This window comes from Malaclemys terrapin, chromosome 16 (genome assembly GCF_027887155.1).
Source record: "Malaclemys terrapin pileata isolate rMalTer1 chromosome 16, rMalTer1.hap1, whole genome shotgun sequence".
NCBI lineage: Eukaryota > Metazoa > Chordata > Testudines > Emydidae > Malaclemys > Malaclemys terrapin.
Window position 1 is genome coordinate 27289071 of NC_071520.1, and position 26419 is coordinate 27315489.

At 38.0% G+C, this 26419-nt stretch overlaps 1 protein-coding gene across 5 annotated transcripts; it reads right to left on the minus strand.

Annotated features, from left to right (window-relative positions):
- Positions 1 to 4252: 4252 nt before the first annotated feature.
- RSRC2 (arginine and serine rich coiled-coil 2) lies at positions 4253 to 26357 on the minus strand. Of its 5 annotated transcripts, none has more exons than XM_054006439.1 (10): positions 26230 to 26357; positions 19112 to 19268; positions 17640 to 17683; positions 14600 to 14790; positions 13745 to 13888; positions 9153 to 9275; positions 8564 to 8643; positions 7438 to 7670; positions 5859 to 5948; positions 4253 to 4887 (listed from the first exon to the last, which is right to left on the minus strand). In XM_054006439.1, the coding sequence occupies exons 1-10, from the start codon at positions 26233 to 26235 to the stop codon at positions 4708 to 4710; spliced, it is 1248 nt and encodes a 415-aa protein (XP_053862414.1). In that variant the 5' UTR covers positions 26236 to 26357; the 3' UTR covers positions 4253 to 4707. The 5 variants fall into 5 exon arrangements, with proteins under 5 accessions (XP_053862414.1, XP_053862413.1, XP_053862411.1 ...); XM_054006438.1 differs by lacking the exon at positions 26230 to 26357 and adding an exon at positions 22031 to 22111 and having other exon boundaries at positions 7438 to 7667; XM_054006436.1 differs by lacking the exon at positions 26230 to 26357 and adding an exon at positions 22031 to 22111.
- Positions 26358 to 26419: the final 62 nt, after the last annotated feature.

Consider the following 26419-nt stretch of genomic DNA (forward strand, 5'->3'; position numbering starts at 1 on the left):
GCAGCCTGTCAAGGTAATCCACTGGCAAGCTGCCAGTTTGTTTACATTTGCAAGGCTGCCCGCAGCTCCCAGTGGCTGCGGTTTGCCATTCCCGGCCAATAGGAGCTGCGGGAAGCAGCGGCTGGCACATCCCTGCGGTCCATGCCACTTCCCGCAGCTCCCATTGGCTAGGAATGGGGAATCGCAGCCACGCAAATGTAAACAAATTGTGGCAGCCCCAGTGGATTACGCTGACTGGCTGCATGTGGCCCGTGAGCCGCAGATTGCCCACAACTGGTTTAATTGAAGGGCAGTGGCCATATTTTATTTTGCAAAATAACACCATTGGAACTAATGAGACTCATTTCATGCTTTGATCAGTTTACTTGTGTTCTGCTTTTTCTTTGTTTTCAAAATGTAACCTCTTAAAACAGGGATTGTGTTATTGTGTCTTTGACCAGTGCCCATCAAAATGAGGCCCCAATAATGTACATATATGCATAGAAGGATCTAGCATCTCTTGTACATGTAAGATTGGAACATACATAGGGTCTGACGTTAATTTTACTTTCCTGTGGTGAAAAGGATCACAAAAGCTGTTCAAGATCTTCTGAGGACACTCTAGAAATACAAAATATTAACAGTAGTTCTTAAAGAAGCAAATATAGGACTTTCCAACTAGTATGAGAAATAAAACCCATATTTCAGATGACTGCACCTGTATGTAGCATTGTTTATTGATGTTATTTATTACACATTATAAAACTGCAAATCTCTACCCATAGCCTGTGCTCAGAAACTAGCTAGAAGAACCTGTATAGCTACCTTGCCCTGCCTGGTAGAAAGGTAGGAACTAAGAACAGACCACCAAAAAGCTATGGTTATACTTTTACTAAATGCCTAGGTAGCAGGCACAGCAGAGCTCTCTCCCCTTTGGCCAGTGATTTCTTGAAAATGTTACTTTCAGTTTTCAGCCTATGGCTTACTTCTTCAAAAGACAGATATCACTAGTTTTAACAGGGGTGGGGAAAGGTACTCCACAAAGCTCATCATTTTTGCTTATATCAAGCATGGCAGATTGTCCTTAAAGGATACAAGTAGGACCCTACCAAATTCACAGTCCATTTTGGTCAATTTCATGGTCATAGGATTTTTAAAATCACAAATTTCACAATTTCAGCTATTTAAATTTGAAATGTCATGGTGTTGTAATTGTGGGGGTCCTGACCCAAAAAGGAGTTGTGGGAGTCACAAGGTTATTGGAGGGGGAATTGTGGTACTGCTACCCTTACTTCTGCACTGGTGTTGGCGGTGCTGCCTTCAGAGCTGAGCAGCGGTAGAGCAGTGGCTCTGGCTAGAAGCCCATCTCTGAAGGCAGAACTGCTGCCAGCAGCAGCGCAGAAGGAAGGATGACATTACGGTAGTGTCCCCTTACTTCTGGGCTGCTGCCTGCAGAGCTGAGCCCTCAGTCAGCAACCACCACTCTTTGGCTGCCCAGTTCTGAAGGCATCAGCACAGAAGTAAGGGTGGTACAGTATTGTATGGTAATGGTATTGCCACCTTTACTTCCGCATTGCTGCTGGCAGGGTGCTGCTTCAGAGCTGGGTGGCAGGCCATCTGCTGCTCTCCAGTCATCCAGCTCTGAAGGCAGCGCAGAAGGGTGGCAATACCATGACCCTCCTGCAGCTCCCTTTTCGGTCAGGACCCCCAATTTGAGATACGTTGGTCTCCCATGTGAAAGCTGTATAGCATAGGGTAAAAGCACACAAAAAAGACCAGATTTCTTGGGGGGATACCAGATTTCACGGTTCATGACATTTTTCATAGCTGTGAATTTGGTAGGGCCCTAGATAGAAGAACCAAACTGGCTTGGAAATAAGGTTCTCCTGTCAATCACTGACTGACAATAGCACATTCTTCAGTATGGGAAAATCTTTTACGGATTGACAAGTATAAATCTTTATATTCAAATACTCCTTTCCTCCTACTCCCAAATAGCTTGAGCACTTACTTCAGGGAAACAGAAATTAAGTGAGAAGTAAATCTCCCTTTTACACCCATTTAATCTAATACTCACTTTGTTCCTGCTAATTGGTTGGAAAAATATGAGTTTATTTTGATAAACTTCCACCTTTTTCAACAGTGAAATTACTATCTCACAACTTTGACACACAAATGGAACATATTATTTCTTTGTCAGCTTGACGTCAAAATGGCCAGTATTCTGAGCAATTTCTTTGAGCAAATCCTGTTTAGGAACTCTGGAAAGTTGTGGAAAGATGATGCATAGCAATTTCTCCATTTTCAACACTTAAGTTTCATGATTCCATATGTCTGTGATAAATACATTTCTTCTGTTTCAGCAAATCTATTAGAGCAGTGTTTTTCAACCTGTGGTCGTAGACCCCTAGGATCTGCAGACTATGTTTAAGATTTCCCAAGGGGTCCATACATCCATTTGAACTTTTTTTTATGTCCCACAAATGAAAAAAAGATTTAAAAAAAAAAATCACTGTATTAGAGTTTAAATTAAACGCAAGATCACAACACCATACTACTGGACACCAATAAACATTAGTAAGTCTTCTGTGACGGATTTCTCTACAGGTCTTTCGCATCTTACACGCATTTAACATGCGCGAATTCAACTTTACATGGTCGGCCAAAAACAAAACAAAAAAAAAGAGAAAAATAACAATTTAAATACTCTTCCTGTAGTGTGGGCGATTCTGCCCACCATTACACTTAATGTAATTTTGACTATATACGGTTTTCGCTTTACGCTTTCGCTTTACCGCGGAACGTAACCCCAGCGTAAGAGGAGACAGACCTGTATTAGTCAATTTTTTATCACAATGAAAAAAAGCACACTTGCCTTTCATTGCCAAGCACGCCAGAATTTTGGTCTTTGGGTACTTTCAAGAATGTGACATAATAGGATGTTAATTCAACTTTTGCTTATTTGTTGGAGATGGAAAACTTCTTCCACTTGCCTAGAAACTTGCAACCATGCAAATCTACACAGGATATTCTGAGAAGGCATACAGATTTGTGCCTGTAGCATTTTTTCAAGTTATTTTAGGAAAAGGACTAAATTGGAGTGCTCACTTAAGAGAAAACACAGGAGGAACGTTTAATTTACCCACTTCTTCTCCTGTCCTATATTTAATCCCCTCAATACATTTTCTTTTTTCTTTCTTTATACGTTGAAATGTTTCCACTGTATCTGTTTGAGAAAGGAAACCAATTTTATATTGTCAGTTTTATTCATGACGTTTTATATCACTTTACAGTAACAAACAAAAAACAAAACAAAAGAGAAAACCTCAGCCAGTCCAGTCTTCAGATAGGCCAAGGGTTAGACCAACCATGAGAATCACCAAGATATGCCTCATGCATCTTACTCAAGCCTGAGTAGTCATCTAGAACTCAGACTAACAAACTGATATGGCAATGTGTGAGCTACTTGATCATTTCAGCAGAGGGCTTGGGTAGGATTGTGGCAGCAGCAGCAGGGTTCTGCATTTCTCCATTCCACCCCCATCCCAAGCCCTCTCTGAGGTGGTAGAACAGACTCTTGCCTCAGATCCCTCTGATGGGAGGCAGCAGACAGGGGGCCTGTAGCTCCTCATCCTCCAGCTGATCAAGGCCTTCCTGCTCCTCAGCTTCTTGCTCCCTGTTTTGGCCCAAGAGGGAGAGGGAAACTTATGCCTCTCTGCTACCAAGTGGAGGGCTCTGCTTGTAGGTCCAGCATAAGTTGAATTCACTGTATGGGGCATTAATTTATCTTGTGGTCAGAGAAAAACACTGATTTTTTTGGTGTAAGAGTGGAATTCATTAGGGTACAAAATTTAGCTAGTGGTAGTGTCTTTGAATCCAAGCAATGGAGAACACCCAGCCAACAGGAGACTAGGGAGGAGGTGGGTATGGCTAGGGATGAAGGAGTAGCTCAGGGAAGTGGTGTATTTCACCCTCATGAGAAGGCTAATCCCTTGCTTAGTAGGTGCTGGGTTTTTCAAGACCTGCTAATATATTGGGACACATTATGTACACCATAGTAACAGTCAAGCTAAAAAACAAATGTTCAGTACCCATTACTGTTTGAATACCACCCCTGTGACATTCACCTTTTTTCTTATTCTACTACAGAGCTCCCTGTGCTAAAGTAATAGCTGGAAATTCAACGTAACTTTTAAAAATTATTTATGGGAAGGATAATTAAAAACAAAAACAAAGATTAAAACAAGCTTTTAAGTAAACTTAAAAATAGCAGTTTAGAGAAAAACATGTTTATTAACCAGGTTGTTGCACTGGATTAATGTGCCAATTGGCCAATCTGCTAGATAACATCTACACAATGTTTCTTTCATGTTTCAAGAGTTGAAAATAACTGTACAAGGTTAAAGTACAAAAGTACACAAGACGGTGGACACGAAATATCCATGTATGAGTTTACCCCAGCTGCTGCTTTGTTTGAAAAAGTAGAACTTTAACTAAAAATACTGTCCTTCTATAGTTCTGTCAAGTTTAATGGAAGTGGGTATAACCTGATTACAACACTAACACCAGTATCACTGATCTCATATTTACAGAAAAATTGTACTTTTTCAATAAATTAAAGTCAATGCAACACCCATGCAAGCTAGAATGCTAGCTTTTTGGTGAACAAGGACCCAACCTCAGAACGGGAATCATCCACAAAGTCCCAGACTTTAAAATCATGTTTTTTCAAATTGCATCCATTCCTCGCATTGAAGATGTAAACCCCAATCCCATTCCTCTTTGTGTGTGAGTCTGTGATCGTGCCATCTCATATTGTGCATCCAGATTTCTGAATACTTCTTCCTGTTGCTTCAGAGTTTTATAACTTTCTTCATCAACTGAACTACAACCAGCTTCATCCTCACTCTAGAAATTAGAAAGTGATTTATAGAAAAAGATTAAATCATTATTATTGAACAATCAAAGCATTAATGTATTATAGCTGTTTTTTAAGCTTCATACAAGACCTTTTACTTGGCTGTTTGTAGCAGCTGGTAATAATGATTATCAATAATATGAACTGTGCGCCAGAGGGGGCATTCAAGTGTAATGACACTTAGCAAAATTGATTAAGTTTAAATAAGGTCCCCTCACCTATGAAAAACATTAATATTGAATTACATTAAACATTTGCTCAGGTTTAAAAAAAGCTAGACTGAAATCAACATTTGGATATTTAACAGTAAGGTAGAACAATTTAAAGTTGGAGGCAAAATCCAACAACAACTGGAATTGTTTTTTTCTAATTTACTAGTCTGATCATCACTTCACTCCCAAATAATAAAAGATGTTTCTTCCTTATTTCTAAATGGATTTTTTTAAATTAGTACAAAGTAGAGCTGTCGATTAATCGCAGTTAACTCTCAAATGTAGAAAATATCCAAAAATATTTAAATAATGGTATTCTATTATTGTTTAATAGTGATTAATTTTTTTAATCGCTTGACAGCCCTAGTACAAAATAATTGAATTAAATTTATATACATATCTGCAATTACTAAATAATATGTTTAATAACCCTGTGTAGCTAACTACTAGACTGTGAATATTGAGTTGAGAAACTACAATGGTTTCTATTCCAAGCCTTCACAGACAATTTAGTCAGAATCTCCTCAAAGGAAGTTCAAGAACTTCTGCTTGAACCGGGAAATATTTCTGATTTAAATTCACAAACAGTATCTTAATATGAATTCAAGTTTTTAATTTTGGAACACCCCAAAATGTGGTTTCAGCTATTTGTAAGCAATTTAAATGGATATTAGTCAGTCATAAAACACACTCTTTTAAGGAAGATTAAGATTATAAACCCAAATACAAAGAAATTCAGAACTCCGTACCTTAATGCCCATTAGTTTTCTGAATTTGACATTTTGGTCCTTGTTTCCAAAATTCAATTTCTCCCATATTTCTGCAGACTGTGATTTATCCTACAAGGATAGGAAACAATTGCGCAAATTTAATTTTTTTTCAGAACATTTCCAATAAAATTACAACTCAAGTAGTAAGACAGATAGACAGAAAGATGCCTTAAAAAGATTGACACTAAGGGGTCTAGACAATGGCCTACTTTGGTGGTATTATTCTTTATCGCCATATAGAAGTTCCCAGTTCAAATTTCCAGTCCAGGTCTGGTGCTGTAGGTCAACAAAGGGTGGGAGTGCTGCTGAAACACTAGACCCTCATTATAAACTGCTCAGAAGTAACACTTCTTACAACTAAGCAGGAGTTCTGATGAGCTCCAGAAGGGAGGCTGGTTCATGATTATCCTTCCCAGATAATGCTTACTGCTTTGAACATATTGATGGTGACAGACTGAGTCCCCCTGAACTTCTTCATTGCAGTAGAGCTGATGGGACGTGCTAACATGTAGTTTATCTTTACTATGATACTTTATGGGACACTGGAGTTTTTTTGGCTGGCAGTGTCTCCTATTTTGTCCAACAGCATAGTCTGAAGCTTTTGCTGTTTTTCAATCTTTCACTCTATAATACAAAAGACATTAAGTAGAAAGTGAAATTTGAAAAATCCAAATCTAAAACTTGTTTATTAAGGTAATTTGGTGGCAATGAACCTGATATACCACAAACTCCTTATAATCAGCATATGGTGTTTACAGCCACTAAACACTAACACCAAATCTTTGGCACTGGGAGGTGGAAAGATGAAACTCTATTCAAATCCTGACTTGCTTTCTATAAATTTCAACTATCCTCAAAACTTTTTTGTTTTTTGTTTTTAATTCAAAGATCTATATTTCTGTTAATACTATTATAAATCTGACAGCCTAAAACTTAAGGATTTAAAGGCTACAAATTTGCAATTTTATAGGCACAAAATTGTTATCATGTTAATGTGCTGCTTTATACCTGAGACATTGTTTGCTAGGCTGCAGAATTCGTTTACTGTAAGCCTGCAGTGTGCCAGAAAGACAGCTTACCCAAAGTAAATGATCCAACTTTCACAGTGATGGTATGACAGAAATAATGTTATGGGGAGGTCAAAGCAGGATAACAGGCTGCATAAACATTATATTTTAATTCTGTCAGAATGTTACTTCATGGAAACCAAGAGCTTTTACTTTGTTTCTTTAGGCTTAAAACAGACTGTATATCCCATAGCAGAGGTCATCTTGCAATTGATATTTAGTTGCAACCTTTAAGCAACCCAAGAAATTTATTTTAAAATTTAATTATGCCTTATGGCTATCTGGGTTCTTAAATGTTCCCCATCACTGTAACATCTGACATTCATGGACTAGGTCATTTCTTATTTCCTACACTCCAAATTTAATGTTTTGCTGTTGCTAACAGAGATTGTCAGTGTCAACAAGCAATTTCATTCTTCTTAGTTTAATCTTGTCACACAGAAAGCAACATTAAGATGTTTTCACACTAAGAGTAGAAAGGAGAGAATTACCCCTTCTTTTTTCCCTTGCCAGAGCATTTTCCGCTTTTTTTCCTGCTCAGCAAACTTCATTGGGTTCACTGCTGCTGGGTTATAATAGCTAGGTACTGCTATTCCAGTCTCTGCCAGTGCTTTTGCTTGTAGTGCTGCCATTTGAGCTGCCATAGCTATTTGAGGAGTTACTTGTGTTCCTGATGCCAGAAGAGCAGCAACATTGATGACAGAACCCCCAGTGGCAGCAGCTGCTGAAGAGAAAAAAGTGGTGGTGGGGGGGGGGGGGGGGGGGGGGAAAGTGAATGTTAAAGTTTTGAATAAACTTTCAACACAAGGAATAACCTGTTAGAGCAACACTCCAATATAATTTTAGCAATTGTTTTCTACCTTGCATTATTAGAAAATAGACGGAAAATGTAAGGATGAGACATGGGATGCACTTTAGAAAATAGCAAGGTTTATGTTAAAAATGGGAAATCTACAATGGGTTTTAGTGAAATGGAGTTAAATTTAACATTACATTAAAACTCACCTTGTATTCTTTTAGACAATTAAAAAAAAACTAGGTACACCAAGTTCACAAATTTGTTTCTGAACCAATAGCCAAAAAAGGAGAACTGCACATCCTTCATCACTTTTAAGCAATAAACCATTAAAAGCCAGAAGATAGTGATGCATACTTTTTGGAATAAGTATAATATGTAATATAGCACTCGACTGCAATACCATATGGGAAACTAGAGCTCTATTCTTAAATACAATTCTCTCATTTCCTTGGCCAACAGGGGCTCAAGAATGTTCTGGGGTGCTTGTTCAGGCACAGGATGTGGGAAGTGTCCCCCCTCCAAATAATTAACATGCAGAGTTCTTGTTATCAAGTCATCCTCAGGATGGTGATTGTGGTGCTGGGCACCGATAGGAACAATAAAAACCCCAACAGGAAGTTTTCAAACATTTTCTCATTAAATAGACCACCATATGTTCCAAGTTACCATAATTAGCTACTGAACAAGGAATAAATGGTTACAGGTATTTCATTGGATCTGTAGAACTGTTTAAGTCCAAGATCTAACAAAGCTACATCCTATTTTCCCTCCCATTACTGTTCCGTACGTATACTTTAGTTAAAAAAAAATTTTTTTACCAGCAACGATTTCCTGTTGTTTCTGTTTTTCAACCATTTCTTTTTCTCTCTGTTCTTGCAATTTCTTTGCTCTTTCCAACCTACAAGTGATTTACATAATAAAAAAGTAATTTAAACACATTAATATGCAGAAGATTAGCAATACTGGTCAGCTTCCATACAAATGTCTATTATTTATTTAAGCAAGTTGGAATGAACATGAACGTTACCATTATTTACACAGAAATCTTGACGCTCAAAGGGGAAACTAAACTGTAAACATTTAAAGATTTTTTTATTTTTTTTAAAGCTTACAGATAGTAGTAAATAGATGCTTAGCAGTAAGGAAAACTAAGTAAAATTTAACACCACACACATGTACCAGTAGTGAATTGGTGCTCTTAATCCAGTCTTAAGTGGGTTTGCTGTTCAAATTCCAAAAGCCACCACAACTGGCATTAACTGGCTGATTCCTCCAGATCAGACACATACGTTTGGCAAAGTACTGTAAAGAATCTTGTACTGTCACTATTTGCACTGTCCTTATTAGGTAGGGAAAGTACTTCAGCCTGTAGTATTTGTTAGGTTTTTTTAAAATGAAATTGAGTACCTTCTGGCTAATGCTTCCTGTGCATCCATTGCTGTGTTTCGCCCCCTAAAAGGTGGTGGACTTGGACTTCGGCTGTGACTCCTGCTGAACTTTCGGGGTTTTTCAATTCTCTTCTTTCTTTCTCTGTAAGTGACCATATTAATAAAAAGATCCATTAGTCACTGAAATAAATCAGTGTGTATTTTAATATTCACAAATAATTTAACATTAAAATCCTTCAACTGCTTTCCAAGGATACAGTGGAGGGTTAAAATGTGGGAAGCACAATTACAAATATAAAACAATACATCGCGAGGGGATGGGGGGGGGGGGGAAGCGAATAAATGAAAATACCAGAGGCCATAATTCTGTAATAGGGAATGCTAGAACACCCAATTCTAAGAATTAAAGTTCCTCCTTATTCATCTTTGACTGAATCTACAATCTACAGTTCTTACACGCTATGAAATTCAAAAATTTAAATAGGACATAACAGACGGCCATGGGAGCCTTTCTTTTTGAACCAATACCTTAAGATTACCAGAAACACACAAAGTAATGGTGTAAAATTCAATAAAATGATTGGGGAAGAGTTCTATACCCCACTCAACACTAACAGGTGGATGTCTGTCCTAAAAATATTATTTTTGATGGGGAAAAGTCTGAAGGAGTAATTTACAGTAATCATCTAATAATTTTATGAATAGTTCATGTCAAATACTTGAAATTACTACATCTTAAAGTGAAGTAGGAAAAAAAACATCGATAAAAGGTCAAAAAGCAAGTTTAGCTCTAAAAAATGCATGGCCCTCTATAGGAGGAATGGTTTTACATACATAGGAAAAACACTGGTCTCGATACAAGAATAATAAATCTGCAAGATTTCAAAATTGCTAAACAGAAACCCAAGATTGGGTAGTCAACCTATCACCCGTTGCTTTGCAGATGCTGTGTTCTGACTGGATGATTTTAAACCCTAATAGGCTTTCCTTCTGAATCTCTAGACATAAATGAGGACAATAACTGCATAGATTTTTTTGGCAAGTAGTCCTGCTAAAACTAAGAGCTGTAAAATTAAGATTAAGTTAGAAGAGCATCTTGAACCCAGGAATTCAGAAGCTCATACTAATAATACCACTGAAAGGGAACACTGCTCATTTGGAATTTATCCAGTGCAGAGAACTCTGAAGCATGGCTTTGCTGAAGGCTAGTAAACTGATAAGAAGCTAATTTCAATTATAGACTATTTGGTCACTAAAGAAAAATATTAGAAACTGGACACCAGTTTGTCTGGTAAGCCCCTTCCTTCCCAGCAATATAATTTCTGATATAAAGCATGATCACTTTTGGTTGACTGTAAAAATATATTGCTGCTAACCAATAGCTGCTCAGACACAATGAGGTGAAGCACAACTACCACCAAACCTCTCATCCAACATCACTGATCACTCGATTACAAGATATCAAAGATTTTTCCATTGCAAGGTTTCTGACAAGAGGAACATTACAACCACCATATCCTAAATTTCTGAAAGTATTTGACAAACAGCAAATTGCAAGAGACAGCACCCCACGTGGTTCTTACATAATGCCACAGAGAGGGAAAGTATTTTAAGATGTACAGTGCCCGAAGCTTTTACAATTTGACATTTAATGAAGCATAAATACAAGCTGTGATAAGGAATATGGCTGGTTGGGGACAGAGCAGCTATTTTAAATATTCTGCTCCTTTTTTCCAAAGCTGCACTGACTGCAAACAATTTTCAGTGAACTAACTACCAGAGTAAAGTTACAAAACAGATCAGTTTTCACTAAAAACCTGATGGAGAACAAAAGAGGTCAGTTTACTCCCTCAATAGAAGAGATCACAGTCAAAATATTGACTCAGGCACTGTGAAACTCGGGACAGAGTTGCATCATTTACCAGAACGGAGTTAATCCACAACATGTGTTTCAGAGACACCTGCATACCTGTCATAGCAGCAGTTATCAGGGATTGATCAATGATGTGCCCAACCAAGGCATCAAGAAAATTAAAGAATTTTGACTTCTGTATCTGAGCATTTTAGTTTAGTTTAGAGTTGAAAAATGGTTACTGTATGCTTCATGCATCCCATTCAGCTCTGAATCTGAGTGAGACAATGGCAGAACTGCTAGAAAGTTATAAATACCAAAGACAAAAAGACTTCAGACTGATCTAAGTGCCAATAAAGAAAGCTCACTTGGAAAACTGACTGGGGAGTTTCTTGGAAACCATCACCAGTAACTCAGGCTTTGACAACTATAAATGCTGTGCTGTATCACGGCGAATGCAGTATTTCATGAATAGGAGGCTTCATTTTGCGGTGGAAGTATAACCGTGTCTTGCTAATTAATTTTTTGTTGGAGCTCAGTCCAGTGGTTTTACCTCAAAAGACTTTAACTGAGCTCAGATGTGATACGAAGGCCCAGCTGCTGCTAGAAAAAGCACAAGAGTTGTATGACCCACATACACTTTATTTCAAATATTAATGACTCATTTTTCCAGGATTTTGATTAGGTCTGAATACAGCAATCACCAAAAAAGGGGATTACTGTCATGATTGATTACAACCCAATATACTGTATATTTTTGGTTGGCAAGATCATGACTAAACTGAAAGCCCTTTATTTTTCCTGCAAACTTGCTGCTCAGTTTCAGTTATTTTTTAATTCAGTTCTTGAAGAGGAAGCAAGAACACAGCTTTTAAATGATACGGAATTGTTTTTATGTTAAATACATGCAGTCTATAGTTTTAGAACTCTAAAGGGAACTGACACATTCCATTCTCCATATTCTGCCCCCCCCCCCCCCAAAAAAAAAAAAACAGTTTAAAATCCTTCATTAAATATCGGTAGGAGCATGTCCATTATGTCACATACATCCCCTCAGCTGTCTTCTGAGAAGTGCATGTTGAAATAATATATCTTTGTGAGAAAAACCACACTATTGAATTCTGTGGCTGATCAGATGAAGTTTGCTGAATATTTCACAAGTGTCATTGCAATATTACACCAGAACCCTGATTTTCATAGTGAAACATACTGGGACACTAAACTGATCTAATGCTAAATAGTCACGACAGATTTCCAAACTAAAGCCATTACTTGAAATATTTGGATTACGTTATAAGGATGGGAATTTGAATATTTCAGAGGATCTCAGAGGGTTCTGAGAGTGTATCAATTTCACATATAGGATTCACATGTTTTTTTCCCAAGTTTGTTGAACGTAATAAGCATCTACCGCCTGTTTTGGATCAGTGCTTACAGCAAATCATTCACTTGTTCAGAACAAAAACTGCAGTATATTAAAGATGCAAAAGATGGCAAATGCAAGTAGACTCTGATATTCTGAACATTCATGCCTTATTCTGCTGGTAGCTGGCTCCAATGAGGCAAGAGTCTCACTGGGAAGCAGACAGTAGTAAAGATGGCATTACCAAATTTTCCATGTACTTAATTCTGAATGGCAATAAAACAAGTCCAGATAAACTCACTGATGAGAAGTTCCATAGGCAATTTAGCATATTAAAACACTACTAAATATACAAGTGCACTATCTCAATACAAGCTAAAAAACCCCCAAGAACTGCAAAAGGCTCCAGATCTGTCAAACAAAGCTGTGGAGTCAAGTGCACCAGATATACTGAGGGTCAATATCTTTGATAGCTAGTATTTTCAAGGTGGGTAGCTCCCCTTTCCCGAAGTGTGTTTTTACAGAGAAGCACCATCTGGAAACAACAAGATGCAGATACAGTAAAGTTATTTTTAACAAGCACTTTGGCAATCTCACCACTCTAGTAACATCAAACAACAGATTTTGTTGCCTCTTTCATTCTGCATTTTTTTTTTCTTTTTGAGAACTTTATACTCCAAGTTGACTAAGCTGAAAGTGTGGCATGAACAGGTTAGACTGAAATATAAAGTGAGCTTGACAAGAAATAATTCAGTCAAAAGTAGTTCAAATGGAATTACACATCTGTCTTTCAGTAAGAAATTATACTTTGTATTCTACACCACCATCCACAAGAGGATCTCAAAAGTGGTTACAAGTTATTCTCAACAGCTCTGTACTTAAGTAATTCAATTTTAGAGCCATGGAGCTGAAGTCTAAAAACATCAAGCAATTTCTCTAAGGACACATAGCAAGGTTGGGCAGACATGGGAACAGAAGCCATAACTTTGGACTCTTAGTTCTGCACTTTTAACAAAGCCATCTGTCCTCTCATTCTGTGGGCTGATATTTTTCAAAATCCTATAATCTATACTGTCTCAGCTCATAGGGTCCCCCCAACATTCTTTAATTTGTGGGGTCCCAAGACTTCTTTTAAGTTATACCATGGAGTCATTCTACTAAAAAAGGTGAGAACCCAACTCTTAGATGGTAAGCTCTTTGGAGCAAATGCATCATCTTATGAATTTGTACAGTGACTAGCACAATGGAGCCTCTAGATATTAATGCCATAGAAAGCTATTTCCATTCCAGTTAATCTGAATAGATTTTAAAACGTGCTACATTTGAGTGGTGACAAAGTCTCTGTGATCCAATAACAACATTTACACAAATGACAAATTAAGAACATAATACTTACCGGCTTCTGCTCCTAGTTCTACTTCTGCTTCTACTTCTATGTCTGTGTCTAGATTTTGATCTAGAACGAGATCTTATACGGCGTTTTCTCTCTCTGCTTCGGGACCGTGACTTTTTTCTATCACGGCTTCTACTACGATGACGCCTGAAAACATACATTCCAGTAATAAAGTTAACATCTTGAACAATTTAAGTGAGGGGTATGAAAGAAAAAAAACCAAGAAGACTACCACTATAAGAAAGCCATTAGTTCATTAAGCAATATTACTCATTAATACTGATACACAATATGTTAGTGCGGTAACCAAACAACATGAAAAGAGCATTCCAATGCAGGAATCCTAATTTGAAGAGTTAACTTGAGTTTCTTATCTAAGACAGCAGAACTCTAATACCTTAAAGGAAACTCTTCACTTAGGAGGTAGGGACTTTAAAGGCAATACACGGAAAAAGGAAAAGCAACACTCTGATGCTAGGAGGAGAAAATGTACTGTCATTGGTGCTAAGGGATTAAATATTTATGCAATATACATTCATTGCATAAATTAATATGCATACGTTGGATTAATTTTAGATTATCTATATCAAGACTTAAAGAGGCTCAATAACTTTATCATCAACTCAGGGAAAAAAATCTGGACTAGCATTAAATGCATTGCATAATAAAACGGGAAACTTTGCTACTTTAGAGTTAACATTCTGCAAGAAATAGTTTTTTTTTTTTTTTTTAACCCCGAGTTAGAGACAATTCAGTTTTATATAGGAACTCTCATAAAACTCCAAAGCACCCAACTTTTGTCAAGCACTTGAAGGAGAAAAAATATGATTATTCAATGATCATTTATAGAGAACTTACCTTTCACGAGACCTGGATCTTGAATGACTTTTGCCTCTTGATGATTTCCTTTCTTTGCGTTTGTGCCTGTCCTCACCATTTTCAGATGAAGTTAGGCTCTCTCTTCCCTTGTCAGAAGACTGTTCTTTGTCATTGTGGTCGTCAGATTTGTGTTTCTTGGAGGACTTTTCTTTGGACTCGTGTCTTCTTGCCTGTTTTAAGAAGAAGTTGGTTCTTTCAGGAAGATAGTGCAACAAAAAGAGTTAGTATGGTATCAGAAGATAAAAATGATATGTTGTGATGCAACATTAGTAACCTTAGGAGTGTGGCTCAGTCAAGAGTGATGGCTATTTTACTTAATACCATCATCTACCCAATGTTGCAAAAACAGACTATAATTTCCCCCACCACCTATCTTACGTATTTCTAAAGCATTCATCAGAGTACAGCAGAACCCCACTTATCCAGTCTAACTGGGACCGGGGCCAAACCAGATCATCCAAAGAATGGGAAAGTGCAAGGCAGCACCATCTTGCGGTCACAAGAGAGACTGCCCACTTCCGGACCTGTGCACACTGGTTGTTTGGCTAATATGGAAAGCCAGATAATGGAGGGTCGGATAAAAGGGGTTCTACTATAATATTACACTGTCGCCTGACATGACAGTTCAAAGCACTACAATGAAAACGGTGTTCATCCTCAGTTACTAGTTACTCCATCTATAATGGAGCAACGCTAAAAACCTAACACATTTCTGTCTCTACCAGTGTCTGAGCATGTATACACACACACATACATATTTGTAAATAAAATACATTTAATATTTGTCTGGAGACATACCATGTACACAAGCACATCTGTAAACCCATACATAGCTTCAGACATACGTCTGACAACTTATTTGAAGTTTAACAATTCTTCTACCCATGATTAAATAAGTACTGATGACTTAAATTAAGGTATTTAAAAAATTAAAATTAATTTTGAGGCCTCACACTATAGTTTAAAATGGAGATCTCCTGCAATGCTGCACTGCAATTTTTTTCTGCATTGCCTCTTTTTAAAGCAGGCTCCTCTTCCTTCTATAGCTGCAGTGCCAAAAGTACTTTGGCAAGGTTAGTTCTGATTTTTATCAGTGTTTTCATTGGAGACTAAACCATGAAACAATTTTTCTTCTTAATATTTCCAGCTTATTTACCAACTGTTTCTAGTACAAAATACTGTAGATCTTTTAAGTTATTTTTAAAAAAAAAGGATTCTAAAAATCAAACTATAAACATCATATAGCAGTATCAGCACAAATCCTATGTTTTTTGAAATACAGTCATATACAGGTTCAGCTAAGTCTGCTCTAAAGAAATATTGAACATTTAAATATCCTTTCCCCCAACTACCTATTTATCACTTAAAATAGTCAAGCCTGGAACAGACTTGTCATAATTAGATAATACCAACAATAAGCTTTTAAGATACTTTCACTCAAATCCTTTAAACTAAACTTTTGCTGGTAAATTTCAAATTTTAGACATGTACTAGATCCTTCATTTCAAACATTTCTAACAAACTGGAAATATCTTTGCTATTTTTAGTCTATTATTATAGTTTTAACTCATAAAATAATAACTACAATATATGGAAATATAGTTGAGTTAAACAGAAGTCTATTTTTAGATGTCAGCTACTTAATACTATTCACATCCATGAATACAATGCAAGACATTTTGACCTATATATTCAAAAACAGCTACTGATGTTTTTAGTCTTTAGTCTGTGGCCATTAAACAACTTTAAGAACCTCAATTCCCAGCAAAAACAATCTGAAAGCTAAGATGTACCATGAGACACTATCCAGGTAACCTATTAATGAAAAACCTGCTAATCATTTCAATCAACTTGCAAGATGTAAAAGCTTCACTGAGACCTAATACTATAGTAAAACGCTGGAATTTTTTTTTTTTTTAATAAGTGAAGAAAAACTTTCTGAACATTAAGTGTAATGAGAATTTTTTTTTAATTTCAGTCTTCTAGACATACACTCAGTAATAAAACACCATTACATCCCATAACTGATTTAAGATATTTTTAAGGGAAATATGAGTTTGAATGACTAATAGTTACCTTATCATGAAGTAGGCTTATAATTTTGCTATCTGAGTCTGGAGCGTCTTCAGTTCAGTCTCTTCGCGCATTAGCACGCTGAGTATGATTTATTATAGAAATGTTATCATGTGATCTAAACAATATAGTCAATTTCACAAAAACTCCTAAATTAATTTTTACAGAGCTTCCATTGGGATGGGGGAAGGGAAAGTTCCTGTCCCACATTAAAATTTTAGGAGTTCCCCATCTACCCAGCCTATTACTGCCCCACGTGACAGCCTCCCTCCTGGCTACTACTGCTGCTCCTTGTTTGCTCCTTTCACCTCTTCTCTGGTGGCTAAGCCAGTTATCTCCAATGTACCATTGCTACTGCCTCTTCTCATTCCCCTTGCCTTCGATTTTTAAAGAAGCCCTCTGTGAGCTCTTTGCTGTCACAGCCATACTTCCAGTTGACTCTTGCTGACATTGCTACATATATACTGCTGCAGCATTCCTTAAAATTCGAAGTTGCAATCATCAGAGTTTAGCCAGTGGGGATTTAAAAAAAAAAAGAAATATCCTGAGGTAGATGGGTATTCAACATTGAGACCCCTGAGTAGGGGTCAGGCATCAGAAGACGTAAGGCTTCTGGTTAATGGAAGCTCTGTGAGATAGTCACCAAGAACACCAATTCTATTTCTCCATATGAAATTTTAATTTGGCTGTTTCCACAAAAAATTTAAGTTACCAGTTTCTGAATGCAATTTTGCTATAAACTATTACCTTCTTGTCAAAATGATGGCTTCAATCATGCTTCACAATGATGGGTACTCCATACCCATTTAAGTTTTTGAGTTTCCAATGGTTTTTTTGTACTTACCATAAAGTCATTTATATATAGTTTTACACACACGCACATGACTACAAGATACTTTTAAAGATGTATTGTACAATTACCTAAGCACTACAAAGTGTTAATTACCTCTTTGCTTCTGCTCCGGCTTCTGTGTTTTCTTCCTTCGTTATCTGAAGAAGAAAATATTTATTTATCAAGTAAATATGAACTTTCTTGTCAAGTTTTATTAGTTTATACTCATGTAAGTTATTTAGCTTTTCCACCCCACAGAGTCAAAAATAAAGGTTTAACAAAAATTAAAAACTATACTTAAGATGCCTTATCTATGTCAGAAACCATATTATTAGAACAGAGAATTTTTTAAATTACCGTATATACTCGTTCATTAGCCCATTTGTTTATAAGCCGACCCCCCCCAAGATGGTTAGGTAAAAATAGCAAAAACTGCATGACCCTTGGCAAACTTTGGCTCCCGGCCATCAGGGTTAGCCGCTGGCGGGTCGGCACGTTTTGTTTACTTGGAGCACCTGTGGCTGTGGTTCGCCATTCCCAGCCAATGGGAACCACGGGAACTTCCCGCAGCTCCCACTGGCTGGGAATGGTGAACCGTGGGCCACAGGGAGCTGAGGGGCTCCATGCCTGCAGACGCTCCAGGTAAACAAAACGACAATGTATTAGATATTCAATTCAATGATTGCATAGAGTTTAAAATCACCAAATTTTGGTGAATACCCGTTTATAAGCCAACCCCCGCTCTTTGATGCGTCACTTTTTTACCAAAAATATTCGGCTTATGAACGAGTATATACGGTAATTTCTTTTCACCATTTATGCTATTTACTTTTGCCTGACTAGTTTATTTCATACTCACCTCCTAATCAGCTAGAACATAATTGTTGTATTTAGGATATAAACCGTGGAGTAAAGTGTCTTAAACCAAACACATCTAACAGAAGAGATTTACACATCAAGTTTTCTAATTTCTAATACTTATGTGTTGCCAAGAAAAATATCCATTAGGCTTTGGAAAAATATTCAATTTTTATTTTCAGCACATGAATCATTTTAAAAAGTTAGTAAGTCTCAGTGTACAGTATTTCAAAAACAGTTTCAGGCTCAGAATTAGTAGGGTTCCAGACTTTCAGCTTCTCAGTCTTAAGCCACCGGCACCAGACTTCTGAGAGCAACTTTTTCCAAAGCTGTATTTTAAAAACAGAGATTCAAGTTCTGCAAGTGTGCATGTTTCTATTTTAGAGTATTTTTAAACACTGTATTCTACTATAAGAAATTAAGTTCAGGCAGATATGACTAATAATATGTCAGTTTTCTTCAAAAGGACATGCACAGTAACACAACCAGGATGAAATTTACATATTTTGGCTGGTAGTGAATCCACAGGAATCAAGAATTTTGTTCTCTATCAGAGATAATTTATAACTTGCTTCATTAACTTATTTGCACATTACCCAGGCGCAAAATATGTTATCTCCAGAACTTCCTGAGCCAGGATCAAGTTTATACACTATAACAGGATTTTACGATCTGCCATAATAAATACCTATACAGGTAAAGCAACATCACTTTGAGATTGACCATACCTGACTTCCGTTTTCTTTCCCTTGATCGTGAACGCGATCTTGAGTAATGATGTTTTGAGGTTCTAGGAGAATTAGATACATCTGACTGTTCCTTTTTCTTCTCTCTCTCTGGGGATGATTTTTCTGGGGCTATTCCATCTCGTTCTGTATCACTACCCTACATGGGCAGATTAAAATATTTTAAACTTAAGATCAAAGATTTTTTTCTTTTTAAATTCAAAGAGAAGATAATGAGATACACTAGCACATAAGCTGCTCTTTTCACCTTGGGTCTTATTTAAAGTGTTCAACTAAATCAGCCATCTTTTAAAAATAGAACATTCCAGGATGACTTGATTTTCTATCAAGTGAATGTTATGGATACATAATCATTTTGTCTTAATGTTTGTGTACTAAAATGACAGTTGCGCTTCCTGCACCATTATCAAGACATGCTGCATCCAGTCTAGTGCAAACAGAATTACTAAGAGCATCACCAGAAACCAGCTTAATCATAAAAGAACACTCTTAAAGAAGAAGACTGGACTTTCATAAATGAGTTTTTTTTTTTTTTTAATTTGTAGTGAAAAATTGTTTGGTATTCATTTAATTTTTGTACCATTTAAAGCTCATTTTGTATTTCTCCAAATTATATTGTTTAGCTGTGCATCCGAATGCTGCTTTTATAAATTCATATCACTCAAGTTACTTCTGGTGTATGATGCTGTACAAACAGGCCAGCTTAAATCGTGTTATGAATCAGGGAACAACAGAGCTAAATCATGGTGCTCTAAGCATCAAAGTCTGCAGTGCAGAATTGGCCTGGAAGAGACAGGAAATTAAAAAAAATATATAGAATTTACAGAGCTCCAAGCTACTAAGTGTTAAACAATGGTTAGCCATATAGCAGTGCTATTATTAAAATATCATTCTGTGTGAAATGCGTGTTTGTAAGAATCACAGGGATCCATACACATTGTGTCTCAATGATTTCTGTATCAAATCTGCTCAGTTTGCAAGAACATGCTTTCTCCACTCTTCCCCAGTTTTGTTGTCAGCTCCACGAACTCACCTTGGTATCTGACATTTAAGATGAATTCTTTCCATTTCATGCATTGCCAGCAAGATATTCTACAAAACCAGATTATGCTTTCATTTGCACCTATGCACACTCACTGATTTCTGAGATTCTGAAGAGGTGAAATGAAGGCATAATCAAACCCGCGGAGGCAACCAAGTGGCAGAGATTTCACTGAGGGCATAATTCGGCCTGAAGAATGTGTTACTGGTCACAAGAGGGACAGAATCCAGTTTGACTAAGCCCAGGTGAGTTTGTATGGCTGACAGAAAAGCCATGCTTTTACTGGCAAACTGCGCAAAACAGATGTAGAAATCAGTTAGACAGTAAATATGGAACACTACCTTGTGTTTTTTTTTTTTTTTTTTTTAAACAGCATCAATTTCAGGATAGAACCAGATTTTAACAGAGAGGATTAAAAAACCTAATGATTGGGGGGGGGGGGGAGGGAGGAAATCAAGAAGAGGTTTAAATCCATTTTTTGCCACTGTAAATTATAGTAAGATTTTCTTTTTTAAAATAAACCCGTTTGAAATGAAATCTGAATTCAATACAAAATATGTTAAGGCCTAACCTCAATATTTTCTCTTACAACAGGGGTTCTCAAACAGGGGGTCATGAGGTTATTACATGGGGGGGGTTGCGAGCTGTCAGTCTTCACCCCAAAACCCGCTTTTCCTCCAGCATTTATAACAGTGTTAAATATATAAAAATGTGTTTTTAATTTATAAGGGGGGGGGGTCGCACTCAGAGGCTTACTTTATGAAAGGGGTCACCAGTAGAAAAGTTTGAGAACCACTGTCTTACATTTAAATACAAAAATAAATCTGTTGAATACATGAGCCTCTATCAAAGACTTTGAATTAAAGGCTACTTTTCTATATGAAGAAAGAATCGGGAAAAACATCTTACTTTTGAAGTCAAGCTTTTTAAATATGGCACAATAGGTCAGCCTAAATAATTTAGGAGACTGTCTCATTTTCAAGAGACTGAAACCAGACTAGGAACATAAAATCCAATCACTAGGCATATCTGAAAATTTTCCCGGGAGGTCCTGAAATAGTCTGTTTAATTCACTAATTAGTTAAACCCTCTGTTTAATAAATCATTTAGTTGTAAATGTGAAACATGCTTTGATAAGAAGTTTATGTATCCAAAACATAAAAGGGTTTGTTGATTCCAATTTAATTTTATATGCTGTTGTATGTATTTAATTAAATTCCAGTCACCATCCTACTGCAGCTTGACACAAATCATAATTAAAAGGTTAATTATTTAGTAAATAAGCAATGCATCATTCACCATTTTCTAACATACTAAAATGTACAATTAATAAGAATCTGAAAATATTAAGCTATGTAATTGCTTAAATAAATGTATACAGTTATAGGGTACCCTCCTAGGTTGCAAAAAGATGTACCAAATCTAATATAAAAGCTCTATTTTGTTGTAAATGAACACATTTTAATGGTTATGTCAACCAATGAGAATGCACCTTTCTTTAGAAAATAAAGGAAGTACAAATCAAAAAGTTTATTAAAATCTAGGTTTTCCACTTGGTGATTTAAATAATGATTTAAATCACCTTAATTTAAATCAATGGACCCTGCTACTTTATTCTTCCGATTACTCAGATAAAAACAATGCTACAGTAAAAGCTCTTTTATCTAGCACTTCACCAACCGGCAAGCTCTATAAACCAGCATTTCTGATCTACACTGAAAGTCCAGTGGTGCAGAGCCAGCGGGGTGTGGGAGGGAATGCAGGGCGTGCTCTGGGAGGGAGTTTGGGTCCAGGAGGGGGCTTGGGGCAGGGACGCAGGAGGGGGTTGGGGTGTCAGATGGGGGGGGGGTGGCACTCACCTCCAGCAGCTTCCCACAAGCAGCTTCCCATCCCTGCTGTTGCTGCCTCCGTGGCTCCCAGACCATTGGGCCGGGCAGCGCCTGCAGACAGAGACAGTGTGCCTGCTTGCAGAGTCGCCTGGGCGCACCTCTGCCAGGAGCAGCAGGGACAGAGAGATGCCAGAGTTGAGTGCCCCACCCCATCCGGCCTCCCAAGCCCCCTCCCAAAGCCTGTGCCCCACAGCCCCTCCCCCAAACTCCAAACCTCTCCCTCTGAGTTAACCGGCATTTTTAATTTACCAGCACCCCTCATTCCCTCAGCATGCCGGTTAAAAAAGCTTTTACTGGATATAGTGTACTAATGGTGGGCTTTTTTCATCGGTGACATTACACAATCCTTTCACATCTCCTCAATATTCACAATTCACATGCTTTAGCCCACCCACTCCACGTTGTCCAGGCAGCTAATTTTTTTTTACTGCTTCCTTCCTTCCACAGCAGCATCTTTGCAAAATTCTACTCAAACACTCGCCTGGGGTGAGAAAGCAAGCAAGCAATTATTATTTTTCTATTATCAGGATAACAACACATACCTCTCATACAGCATTTATTATAAACGTGTAGCACACAAAAATGTATTTTGGATACAAAGTGTCCTCCACTTATATATCTTGAAAAATCAAAAGAAGTTATGCACATAATTTTCAAGATATAGCATCCTCCACTTATGTATCCAAAATAAATGTCTGTGTATTAGTCTTTTCAAAATTTGATATTTAGAGATTCTGGTTTTAGACTGCTAATATACTTAAATTAACAGTCCCCAGATTGAGTATCTTGACTTTTGCTTGTCTAGTCCTATTTAGCTCTGAAGTTCCCCGCCCACAGGAAACCATGGTAGACCTTTAGATAATGGAGCATAAACAACTCCACATTTGTCATTCCATCAGTCCTTGGCATTCCAAAACATTCTGACTAGTTTCTCATACTTTTTAGAGAGAGGGAGTGCTTCAGAGTACTGTTGGTACAGTGATCATGTGGGATATTTGCAGATGCCCACAACTAATGAGTTTCACAGGATGATTTATATTACGGTAACAAAAAAATTTCTGACATGTTTTATTTTCAGCAACTCGACCAGTGTCTGTTATTTCTTCAGTTGGAGTATATTTTTATGAAGTATTTTAAAAAGCTGACATTAAATTTTAAACCCATTTTCTTTGGGGAATAGAGATGAGGGGCTGAAGTACCAAACAATTTTAAACCCATTTTCTTTGGGGAATAGAGATGAGGGGCTGAAGTACCAAACAATTTTTTTTAACAACTGTCTTTTTTGCTGTCCACATACCATGCCCAGCAGAAAGTACAGTAGACCCTCAGAGTTACCAACTGACCCGTCAACCACACACCTCATTTGGAACCAGAAGGACACAATCAGGCAGCAGCAGAGACCAAAATAAATAAATAAATAAAAATACAGTTGTGTGTTAAACATACACTACTAAAAAAAGGGAAAGCAGAATTTTTTTGTAAAGTTTCAAAGCTGTATCAAGTCAATGTCCAGTTGTAAACTTTTGAGAGAATAACTAACATTTTGTTCAGAGTTATGAACATTTCACAGTTATAAAGAACCTCCATTCCAGAGATGTTCGTAACTCTGAGGTTCTACTCTAAGCCTATTACAACACTGTTCTCCAGTTCAAAAAAGCCGTTTTATTCACGTCCAAAATTACTCGTCCACCACTCAGCAAAGTAAGGACACTTCTACACTGCACAGAAAGGCCTGAATTCTGCAAAAACTTAGGTACGGGGCTTAACTTCACACACTGCGAGTAGTCTTACTATTCACAACGGGTAAATTTAGCCACATGCCTAAGGGTACGTCTTCACTACCCGCCATATTGGCGGGTAGCAATCAATTTATCCAGGATCGATATATCGATCCCTGAACGCACTCCACGTCGACTCTGGAACTCCACCGGAGTGAGCGGCAGTAGCAGAGTCGACGGGGGAGCCGCAGCCGTCGATCCCGTGCTGTGCGGACCCCAGGTAAGTCGATCTAAGATATGCAATTTCAGCTACGTGAATAACATAGCTGAAATCGAAGTATCTTAGATCGATCCCCCCCACAGCATAGACCAGCCCTAAATCTCTGCAGGATCAGGGCCTAACTGTGAAAGCAAGCTGACTATTGCTCAGTGGACTCAACGAGTTGCGTCATAAAGCTAATTCATGTATGTGACCCAAGGACCTTTTAATCCCAACAGGCAAAGGGTTACAGAAATGTCATGAGTCTGGTGTGTACATTAAGTCACTAAAGAATATAATGTGAGGTCTCAAATGAAAGCTGCTGTCACACCAGTCTGTGAAACGTAGACACAGACACTATGTAAGGAGCTATGTTTTTAAAGTCAGTATCAAGGTATTAATCACCAGCAAAGGTGAAAAACAGGTTTTCCTCGAGACAGGAGGTAAGAAGTGTCTCTCTCTGGATGTAGATTAAGCAGTATAAACTAACAACAGATACCCATTTACATACAAAGTTAATGTTAATAAAGTGATGTGAAATCAACAGGGAAGTAGCACACAGTAAAAACAAGCCAAGGGTGATTTTTCTGAATATGAACAAAGACAATGAGGCAATGATGACAGTCCCTCACCCTGCACCTAGAAAGCAAACGGGCAGTGCATTTAAATTTGTGAAAACAGTATCTCAGCCAACCTTGGCTGAAAATGCTACAGAGAACTTTAGGTGAGATAAAGTTCTTTAGATAGGAGATGAACCTGGTAGTTAAATTTAGTCTCTAGAAAGCGTGTTATATTGTTTTATATATGAAGTATTTGCTTCCAATATTCTTACTCACCTTGAATCTTGGATAATAAATATATTCTTGTTTTCAATGTAAACATATCTAAGGGCTTAATGTTAAGCAAAGTCCTTATCCTGAGTTGAATCTTACAAGCTAGGGTGTTCTGTTCCCTTAGGAATAGCAGATCTGGTAATTCTGCGTGTAACCTGTGTCGGGACTAGGCAAAGTAAGGGCTGGGATGGTCAAGACAAGTGGTTAACAGGCTGGTGCACGTTAGGAAGCGGACACCGAGTTAAGACTTCCTCAGGCTCCAAGTTCTGGGTACCCTGAGAACCATCACAATACAGTTCTGGGGTGGATAGCAGATCTAGGATGCTCTCTACTCCCATAGTAATTTGACATTAATTTTCTTCCTATATGTGACAGACTAAATGATTCACATAATCTGACATGTGTCAAATATAAAATACCAATTTTATAAATGCAAAATGATTCTATCAAAGATAGAGAAGAATAAGTTTTTCTTTACAATTACAGCCAAAATTTGCAAGACATTAGTGATTTTGCTCAATTAGAGAAATCTTGAAGAAGACTGGCTTTCAGAAAGTACCATGCACACCCAACTTCAAGAAATCAAGTCCCTTTAAGGCATCTCACTTTTGGCATCGTTTGGTACACCAAAAAAACCCACTATTTTTGAAAATCCTACCTATGTTAACTTGCCTACTACATTTTCCTTCTTCATCAGAGTTATGTTTGACTGACCTCTTAAAATTTTACAAACACGAATTTTTAATCGGGAATAAAGTACAAGATTAAAACCGCAAGCTTAGCCAATCATTTACCAAAAAAAGCAAACCCCCCCCTCTCTTAAAAGTCGCATATATGAAGGAGAAAAGGCGATAAAGAAGTCTGACTATAGTAAGGGAATCTCCCCTTAAAACTACCAATCAGGCCAGTTTTTGAGTGCGTTTAAATGCTGCGTGTTAGAAAATAGTTTCAGATATTAGATCTATTCCCAAACATGGAGAAAGGTATAAAGGGGCGGGGAGGAGCAGAGGGATCCGCCGGAACGCGAGCTATGGAGAGTCTGGACTCCAAGGCGCCCTTGCCCCCTTCGCAGGAGCACCCGCCCCTCAGGGCCAGCACGTAGCTAAGCCCAAAGCAGACGTTCCCAAGACTCTTTGCTTTCCTCGCAAACCGGGGGACGGGGGGGACAGGAACTTCTGGAAGAAGAGGTGAAGGTGGCAAGTAGCCTCCCCTCCCCCACACTGAAGCCTATTATGGCGCCGCCAAGGGGAGGAGGTGGACGCCATTTTGTCTACGCGCGTACCCGGTTCCCTCGACTCAGACCCCCCCGTCCTCTCGCTTCTCCGCTCCCTAAAACACCCCATAATGAGGAGCACCTACTGCCATGCTCGAGCGCTTGGGGTTTCGCTCCCCTCACAGGCTCCTCAGAGGGACCCAGCCTCCCTCGACGGCTGCGGGCGGCTCTAGAGCTCACTGACTGAAGCCGACAGACCCCGCCCGCTGACTCCAGCGCCTCCTATCGGGTACCCGGATGTAACAATGGCCGCGGGAGGGTGACCGCAGTGCATTC